Here is a 9,521-nt window from a genome sequence, read left to right as displayed (position 1 = left end):
CAAAATAAAAGAAGAACCCCAAATGCGACACGGTCCCCGATCGACCCCAACTGGGCTCCACTACTGATCAACTAGAACGAAACAACACAAGGGACAAGATCTTCATCGAGCTCCTCCTGAGCTCAGCGGTGTCACCTGCACAGTATCATCGGCACCTGCAAACTGGTTTTGGAAATATCTGTGAGTCACGGGGACTCAGCAATCTCACACCTTCGCGATCAAGACTATTTAAGCTTATAGGAAGGGTAAAGGTATGAGGTGGATCTGCAGCAAGCGACTAGCATATATGGTGGCTAACATACGCAAATGAGAGCGAGAAGAGAAGGCAAAGCACGATCGAGAAACTATGATCAAGAAGTGATCCTAGAATAACCTACGTCAAGCATAACTCCAACACCGTGTTCACTTCCCGGACTCCGCCGAGAAGAGACCATCACGGTTACACACGCGATTGATGCATTTTAATTAAGGTCAACTTCAGGTTTTCTACAACCGGACGTTAACAAATTCCCATCTGCCCATAACCGCGGGCACGGCTTTCGAAAGTTCAATCCCTACAGGGGTGTCCCAACTTAGCCCATCACAAGCTCTCACGGTCAACGAAGGATAAACCTTCTCCCGAGACATTCCGATCAGACTCGGTATCCCGGTTCTACAAGACACTTCGACAAGTTAAAACAAATCCAGCAACACCGCCCGAATGTGCCGACAAATCCCGATAGGAGCTGCACCTATCTCGTTCTCAGGGCACACTCAGATGAGCAGTCCGTACAACTAAAACCAGCCCTCGAGTTTCCCCGAGGTGGCGCTGCAAGGGGCTCTAGCTTGGACCAACACTCAGAGGAGCACTGGCCCGGGGGGGTTAAAATAAGATGACCCTTGAGTCCGTGAAACCCAAGGGGAAAAGGCTAGGTGGCAAATGGTAAAACCAATGTTGGGCATTGCTGGAAGAGTTTTATTCAAGGCGAACTGTCAAGGGGTTCCCATTATTACCCAACCGCGTAAGGAATGCAAAATCCGGGAACATAACACCGATATGACGGAAACTAGGGCGGCAAGAGTGGAACAAAACACTAGGCAAAAAGGCCGAGCCTTCCACCCTTTATCAAGTATATAGATGCATTAATTAAATAAGAGATAATGTGATATCCCAACAAGTAAACATGTTCCAACAAGGAACAACATCTCCATGTTCCAACAAGGAACAAACTTCAATCTTCACCTGCAACTAACAACGCTATAAGAGGGGCTGAGCAAAGCGGTAACATAGCCAAACAACGGTTTGCTAGGACAAGGTGGGTTAGAGGCTTGGTTCAACAATATGGGATGCATGATAAGCAAGTGGTAGGTATCGCAACATAGGCATAGCAAAAGAGCGAGCAACTAGCAAGCAAAGATAGAAGTGATTTCGAGGGTATGGTCATCTTTCCTGGAATCCGCAAGGAAGAAGAACGAGTCCATGAAGAAGACAAACGGACGAAGTTGAACGAATCCTCACAAACGCGACGTTATCGGAACTAACCCGAAGAAGCAACACCGGAAAGGAGCAAACAACATAGTAAACAACCATCACTTGAACATGGCATGATGCACAATCAAGTATGATGCATGTCCGGTATAATGAAGCATGGCATGGCAAAGTGCACAAACAACCCTACAAATTAAGTGGAGCTTAATATGCATCGGGATGCATATTGACGAAACACCACATCAATTTTTTAGTTCTCTCTCGGTTAGGTACTCACCAATATTAAATGTTGTTAAGCATGGCAAGAGGTGAAGCATAACAAAACTATACCATTTAAACCATTTAAATGGGCCCGGATATAACAAACAACAAATCCGGTAAATCCCCATATGCATTAGTAATCTAAAGCAAACAACAATTTAAACATATTAATTGTTGTTATCATGATGCGGATGACATGGACAAGTTTATGCAATTATTATTAAAAGTTGACAAGAGCATTATTATGAAGCATTTGTTATCGTGGCGGAAACAAAAAGGGGTGCCACGGCAACGATAACGAAAAACGGTGCCACGACAACGTTCCGGTTCCGGTAACTCGATTGAGATACCGATGCAAAGGAGAAGTGTGCGGATGCGTGCAAAAGATGGTGGGGCGCTCCCGGATTCTGGGTGTCCCACGAGTTGGCGACAACGAAACGAGTGACTATTTGAACAGGGTGCAAAACACGAGCATCTCAAACATCGCAAACATACGTTCACGTATGTCGCCTCGAGGTTATACCTTCGAAGCGTGCGTTATCGATGGGGTTCGAGTTCGATGCAGTGTAAGGGAAGTAGACGTTCTCGGGACGTTCGTAGTGGAAGTAGTCATTCCCTCATGATCTAGGGTCGATGGTAGAGGTTCTCGCGATCTCGGCGACGGTAGTGGTACATGTTTATCAGTAGTCGAACATGATGAACTTGAAACTCTTCAAGGTTGCCGTGGTACTTGGGGTCTTCGGACTTGCCGGTCTCGTCCTTGTGACGGTAGTCGAACTTGAAGTTTTTGGTTCATAATTCTTCGGCGACGGTAGTTGTTCACGGCATTTGTGACCCGCGGTTCTTCGGCAACGATAGTCGTACACGTCCGTAGATGTTCGGGGTCGTCACCGTTCGTAGTCAAAGTAGTTGAACCTGACGTAATCACGCAAACGGTGCTTGTTCGGGCATCGGTCTTGATGAAGGTGTACTTGGCGAATCCGCGTAGTCGTTCGAGCGTCCGTGTGGTCTTGCCGGGTGGGGTACTTGCCACTTGCGGTCGAAATCTAAGGTCATAGCCATGTAGTTGAACTGGACGAAAAACGGGTCTCGTCGGGGACTTGGCGCATCCATCAGGGGCTTGGTGGCACTTGACTCGGGCAGGGGCAGCGCTGGGGATGACAAGCTGCTGCTGAGCAAGGGAAGACGGCGCGAGGCTGTAGCATGGACATGACGGCAGCATGGACGGACAGAAAGGTGCTCGGGATCGAGCTCCTCTCGAACCAGAGTTTGGCTGCGGCACGGAACAGAGGAGGAGGCCCGACGAGGTCGATGGCTCAGGCCTCCATGGGGCGGTGAAGGATGAAGTGGTCGGCGTCGGCCTTGGTGCGAGGCAGGGGAGGCGGCGTCACGCACAGCGAAGGCCGGCGATGAAGGAGAGGTCCCGCTGGACGAGGGGTCACCGGACCTGGCGATTTCCGGCAGCGGTGATCTCCGGGGCTGATGCAGGGGAGTGAATAAGGCGACGCGAGGCAGAGGAGCGGTTGCGAGGGGCCATGGCGAGGAGGCGGAGGCGAGCGAGGTGCGGCAGCGAGGCGCTCAAGACCGAGCGAGGAAGGCTGCGGGCAGGGGTGTCGCTGGTCTGGGCGGAGGCGAGACACCTTGAAGGCTCGTGCGAGGGAAGGACCGAGAGGGAGATCAGGAGAAGAAGGGGATCGCGCCTGCGAGGGAGAGACGTGGTCGGGCACCAGAGTGGGATCAAGAGAAGGAGGAGGTCGAGCGAGGGTCTCCTGGTGGCGGAGGGAGAGCGATGGGATCGGGGCTCGCTAGGGTTAGTTAGATAGAGGCCGGCTGGGCCTTGGGCCACTGGTGGGACGGGGCTGCTGGAGGCCCAAATGGCCAGGCTGGCTAGGCTTCTCTCTTCCCTCTTAATTCTTCTCTTTACAAAACAGAGAACAATAAGAGAAAGGAAAAGAGAAAAGAGAAGGTTAGAGGAAGAATTTGGGCACAGGAATAAATTTCCCGGACTCGCAAAAATGCGCATGTTCCAAGAAAAATGGAGTGGGCATTTTTGAAAGTTTAAATTCAAACTCATTTGATTTAAATTCAAATGGTTCGAATAGGAAGTGAGGGTTTGGAAGGTCCAAAAATGTTCGGATTTTTTGTGGAGCTCCGGAAAATGACGAAAGAATTTATGGGCAAAGTTAAAGGCCAAGAGACGTGATTACTAAAGCATTGGGATTTTGCAAGTGTGTTATGGTGAATTTCAAATTGAAGAAATATTTAATATAGCTCCCTACTATCGGGAGGATATGTTTTAAAGAGTAATCACCATAGTGAATATCCCTCGATTTAAATGGACCGAAGATCCATGCAATTTATTTAGTTGAGTTAAGAAAAGAAATGACATGATGCAATGCACATGATGCAAAGATGAAAGCGATGAACCAAACAAATCACATGATGAAACCCGGAAACCCTGGAAGGCAACTGAAGCTCCGGTCTTGGGGCGTCACAGGACTGAGTGTCCTGAGCTGCGTGTTCAGGACTGGGTGTCCGGGACTGTGTGACCTCAGGTTTAAATACCTAGTTGCCCTAGCCAGACGTACAGTTGTCACAGCAACTGGAACTGGTCCAACAAATCATTGTCTTCAACGAGTCACTGGTTTCATCCTTCCCTTCCCTTTACTTACTGTTGGTCCTTATGAAGTCATTGTATGATTGCATTATCTTTTGTCTTCACTGAGTGACTGCTTGTTCTGATTGGCTTCACAATATCTTCCTACCTGATCCTTACTGCCTAGCTGCTATTAGTCATTGCGCTTTCACTTCATTGAATACTTGACTATGGTTTGCCTAGTGTACTCTACCTTCCGCTGCATGGTAATAGGTTTATTTCTATCGTTTGTCTTCGAAACTTCCATGTTTTGAAGACTTTCATAAAAATCGCCTATTCACCCCCCCTCTAGTCGATCACTAGCACTTTCACCATGTATGAAATCAATCTATCCAGAGAAAACTCCCTTTAGGTTAGGTTTGATTCGAAAATCTAGGGTTAGGTCTCCGCCGAACTCATCTCGGACCGACCGGGTTGTAGAAATCGGTCCCACCGATTTGGCTTAGGCCATTGCACATGCGCTTTTCGGTCTGACCGAAAATTGCAAATCGGTGCGACCGAATTCGATTCTCTATGAAACCCTAGCAATCTCGGAGCCACCGAACTGTGACTCGGTCTGACCGAGTTCACTAGTTTAGACTTCAACAGTTGCTTCGGTATCACCGAGTTTAACAAATCGGTAGCTCCGAAATGATTTCTATGGAGAACTAAAACTAAGTTTTGACTAATTTGTTTTGCAAAAACTCTGCACTTTGTGATGCTCATCTATTCTACAGCTCATTTCTATCTAGATGGTAGAATTATATGGATGTCTGAGGGTACAAGGTACCAATCAACTGTTGATGAGTGGGCCAAGTTGATCAATGCCCCAGAAGAGCATGAGGATGATTTGGATGTGTATGCCAAGAAGAAGAAGGACCACAACTCAATGGCAAACATGTATAAGGAGATCCCAAACAAAGCTTTGGAGACACACAAGCTTGGATCTGTGCATTATCTGTTGTCTGGTCTGCCTACAATCAACACAATCTTAAGGCATACTCTGTTACCCAAATCTGGAGATCACAAGATGATAAGAGGACATTCAATCAACTTGCTGCAGATATTTGATGTTCCTCAAAAAGTCAAGATCACGAGTCTGATTTTTGAGACAATCAAGAGGACTGCTGCAGATCAGAAAAGATCTTGTGGGTATGCTTCGGTGGTCCTCGAGCTCCGACGAGTGCACCAGGCGATGCAGCAGTAGACAGCGGGGTGTTTGGTGGTGGTGGGAGGGGTCTAGGAGGTTGGAGACGAGCGGGGCAAAGGCAATGGCGCGGCGGCGACGCTCGGCTCCGGCGAGAAGTTGATGAGTAGACGGGGGTTATTGGTGCGGGGGAAGGAGGGGAACAGGTCGAGGGGGAGAGTATATATAGGGGTGCTTGGAGGAGGGGTGAATCGGGGAAGAGGATCCCGTGAGGATCGGGATTCCGGCGGCGGCGGTGCTCCGTGTGGCTTGCGGGAGGAGGAAGAAGATGTGGGGTCGGGCGTCAGTGAGCGCGGGGAGGCGAGCGAGAGAGGGGATGGGTGCGGGCGACCGAGGCGAGAGTACCTCGCGGCGGGGCAGGCCGTGGGCCGAAGGTCTGGCTGGGCCGAGCGATTAGCGCTGGCCTGGCCGGCTGGATCTATCTTTTTTAAACACATCATAAAAGAAATGAAACTAAACAAAGTAAAAACATTATATAGACATATAATATATCAAAATTTTCAGAAAAAGATTTCCTAAAATCTGAATATACTCAAGTAACTCATATTCCTGGGTTGAGCAACATCGTCGTTGGAGAAGACGAGACTGACAACGGACACGACGAGCCAGAGATATATTTTTTTTCAACAAACATCCTGTTGCAATTGCAACAAGATTCTTGTTGCAAAAAAGTCATGTGTGCAACCTAAAAAAAGGGTTGCAATAAGGTCCCAATTTCAGTTGCAACAAGTGTCTTGTTGCAATGATGGAAATCATGATGAGCAGATCTGATGGCTTGCGAGGCGGCCGACGCTTAGTATTTTTTTTAGGGTAGGCCGACGCTTAGCAGCCCCCTTGAAATAACATCACTTTTTTTTTGGATTTGGACGTGAATAAACCATCACTTTTTTTTGGAGACATATAAACCATCACTTCTTTTCCACCGAGAAAAACTATCCGGCCGTAGATGGACCAGGGAATTTTTTTCCTCAGGGCCATGAAACATCCCTTTTACTCCAATGTCTCAAAAAAAAAGATCTTTTACTCCACTTCACGAACCATCTTGCGGCCCAGCTCGGCTCCATCCATCCATTCGCCCATTCAGTGACCTAAAGCCCAGAGAGCCCAGCTCCCAAGCCAAACCCTAACCCCTCATCCATATAAACTCCCACCTCCCCTCGCCCTCTCCAGCCTCTCCCCCCGCCGCCGCCCAAGCCGCTACCCTTTCCTCCTCCCCGCCGCCGCCCAAGCCGCTACCCTTTCCTCCTCCCCGCCGCCGCCGCCGCCATGGCCACCACCGCGCGCCCGCTCGTCTCCGTCAAGGCTCTGGACGGGGACATGGCAACCGACGCGGCCGGCGTCCCGATGCCGCACGTCATGAAGGCGCCGATCCGCCCCGACGTCATCACCTTCGTCCACAGGCTCGTCTCCTGCAACAGCCGCCAGCCCTACGCCGTCTCCCGCAAGGCCGGTCACCAGACCTCGGCCGAGTCCTGGGGCACGGGTCGCGCCGTCTCGCGTATCCCGCGTGTCGGCGGTGGCGGTACCCACCGCGCCGGCCAGGGAGCCTTCGGCAACATGTGCCGTGGCGGACGCATGTTCGCGCCCACCCGGATCTGGCGCAAGTGGCACCGTCGCGTCAACGTCCGCCTCCGCCGCGTCGCCGTCGCCTCCGCCCTCGCCGCCACCGCCGTCCCGGCCATCGTCACCGCCCGCGGCCACCGCATCGAGTCCGTCCCCGAGTTCCCGCTCGTCGTCTCCGACTCGGCCGAGGGCATCGAGAAGACCGCCCAGGCCATCAAGGTCCTCAAGCAGCTGGGCGCCTACGCCGACGCCGAGAAGGCCAAGCTGTCCGTGGGCATCCGCCCCGGCAAGGGTAAGATGCGCAACCGCAGGTACATCAACCGCAAGGGCCCCCTCATCGTCTACGGCACCGAGGGCTCCAAGATCGTCAAGGCCTTCCGCAACCTCCCTGGTGTGGATGTTGCCAACGTCGAGCGCCTCAACTTGCTCGACCTTGCCCCTGGTGGCCACCTTGGCCGGTTTGTGATCTGGACCGAGTCTGCCTTCAAGAAGCTGGACGAGGTGTACGGCTCCTTTGAGGCGTCTTCCTCCAAGAAGAAGGGCTTCATTCTCCCCAGGCCCAAGATGACCAATGCTGACCTTGGCCGCCTCATCAACTCTGATGAGGTCCAGTCTGTGGTGAAGCCCATCAACAAGGAGGTCAAGCGCAGGGAGGCCAGGAAGAACCCTCTGAAGAACGCTGCTGCCGTCCTCAAGCTGAACCCCTATTTTGGAACTGCCCGCAGGATGGCAGTTCTTGCTGAGGCAGCCCGTGTTAAGGCCAGGAAGGAGAAGATCAACTCCAAGAGGACCAAGCTCAGCGCGGTATGCTACTCTCTTCCCTTTGCCATCTGTTTCATATCTAATTACACATGATTACATATAGCTTACAATTCTGAAGTAATTGTTGGATGTTCGTACTAAGGTTTGAGCAAGTCTTTGTGTAGTGGTATGTAGCCTGATTCATCAATAGGTTATGATTAGTTAGTTTATGATGATAACAATTCTGGAATGCCTGATTCATTAATAGGATCTGATCAGTTTATGATGATAACTATTCTTGAATGCCTAAAACCTGATATTATCTAGATAATTCAACTTTATGATGCTTGCTATTCAAAGCGCCTTGTGGTTGTACGTTTGCACTGTTCTATATGGAGCAAGCACACTAATTTTGTTTTCTTTACATATACTTGTAGTGCGTTTCTGTGTACTTCAGTTTGTAGTTGCATGTCTTGATTTGTTAGTATATTTGCTTTGTTAGCCTGATTCATCAGTATGGATGGTTGTGTTGCTCTAAGATGCATACATTCTTTATCTAAATGAATACAATGTGCAATTTTTTTGATGGCCTGCCATACTGAATTTTTAAGTATGCAATGTGATTGTTTTTTGCTTGTTGTATGCTATTTATCTCAGTTTGTCTTGAAGCTTGATTGCCTTTTTACTTGTCTTGTTACTTTAGCACTGAATCTTCCTGGGAAGGACATGAACTGCTTGGTTTTGCTGTACTGAAAATCTGAGGCAGTATTGTTTTAACATTAATCATGATTGCATTTGAAACTCCAAGAGTAGGAAATTGTATGTGATCAAAGTTATTGCTGGTGAATTAAAAGCATTTCTTTTCATGTTTGGGTGCTTGGGATACTGTTGTTTTTCTGTTGCCCTTTCAAAAGTTGTCTGATATCTGATGGTTAAATTCCATATGCTGCATCCTGTATTTGTTATTCTCATACTGATTGAGGAACACTTGTTATTGTAGGAGGAGGCATCTAAGATCAAGGCTGCTGGGAAGGCCTGGTACCAGACCATGATCTCTGACAGCGACTACACTGAGTTTGACGTCTTCTCCAAGTGGCTCGGCGTCAGCCAGTGATCATCTAGTTGTAGTAGCAGTCTATCGTCCTACCTTAAGAGACCCTAAAGTATGATTTTGTGTCATGTTATCGTTTATCTGGAGTCTGAGACATCTTATGCTGTTTTGGTAGCTGTTTATCTTGAGTGTTTTATCTATGGACGCATTTTGCGAGACATGTTATATTGCATGCTTTATCGTCGTCGAGTTCTTAGTTCAGATTTTGAGTCGTGTTTTTCATATATACTCTATTATGAATGCGAAATAATTTTTGGCATTGTGAAGTTTTGTGGTTGGCATACCCGCAGTTTCTTTCTTGCACGGCTTGTTATGAATTTCTTTGCAACGTTTTTAGTCTACTGCATAGACGTTCAAGAGACACTGCTTTATCATTGTTGATTTTGTTCTGTGATAATGTGTCACTTGCAGGTTGTGTTTTCTCCCCCCTTAAAAACCTGATGTTGTTACTAGTAGATGCATAAAATAATTACGCTTTTTTGCATGTTCACCACTCAATTTCTTGCTGTTTCTGTGGTAACGATTTCGTTCAAGC

At 48.8% G+C, this 9,521-nt stretch overlaps 1 protein-coding gene across 1 annotated transcript; it reads left to right on the top strand.

Moving 5' to 3' along the window:
- The first annotated feature begins 6,752 nt into the window (after positions 1-6,752).
- LOC125510954 (large ribosomal subunit protein uL4z) lies at positions 6,753-9,187 on the top strand. The gene is made up of 2 exons (XM_048676238.2): positions 6,753-7,938; positions 8,876-9,187. Exons 1-2 carry the CDS (start codon positions 6,838-6,840, stop codon positions 8,987-8,989), a joined length of 1,215 nt encoding a protein of 404 aa, XP_048532195.1. The 5' UTR covers positions 6,753-6,837; the 3' UTR covers positions 8,990-9,187.
- The last annotated feature ends 334 nt before the right edge of the window (positions 9,188-9,521 follow it).

This window comes from Triticum urartu, chromosome 5A (genome assembly GCF_056163025.1).
Source record: "Triticum urartu cultivar PI428250 chromosome 5A, HENAU_Tu73, whole genome shotgun sequence".
Lineage (NCBI taxonomy): Eukaryota > Viridiplantae > Streptophyta > Magnoliopsida > Poales > Poaceae > Triticum > Triticum urartu.
The sequence above is the reverse complement of the archived record's forward strand: the minus strand, read 5'-3'. Positions and strand labels throughout refer to the sequence as shown.

Excerpts from the sequence above, each read along its gene's own strand:
- LOC125510954 (XM_048676238.2), top strand. The coding sequence starts at position 6,838 with ATGGCCACCACCGCGCGCCCGCTCGTCTCCGTCAAGGCTCTGGACGGG. Across the intron at positions 7,939-8,875 it reads AGAGGACCAAGCTCAGCGCG|GAGGAGGCATCTAAGATCAA; the intron begins GTATGCTACTCT and ends TTGTTATTGTAG.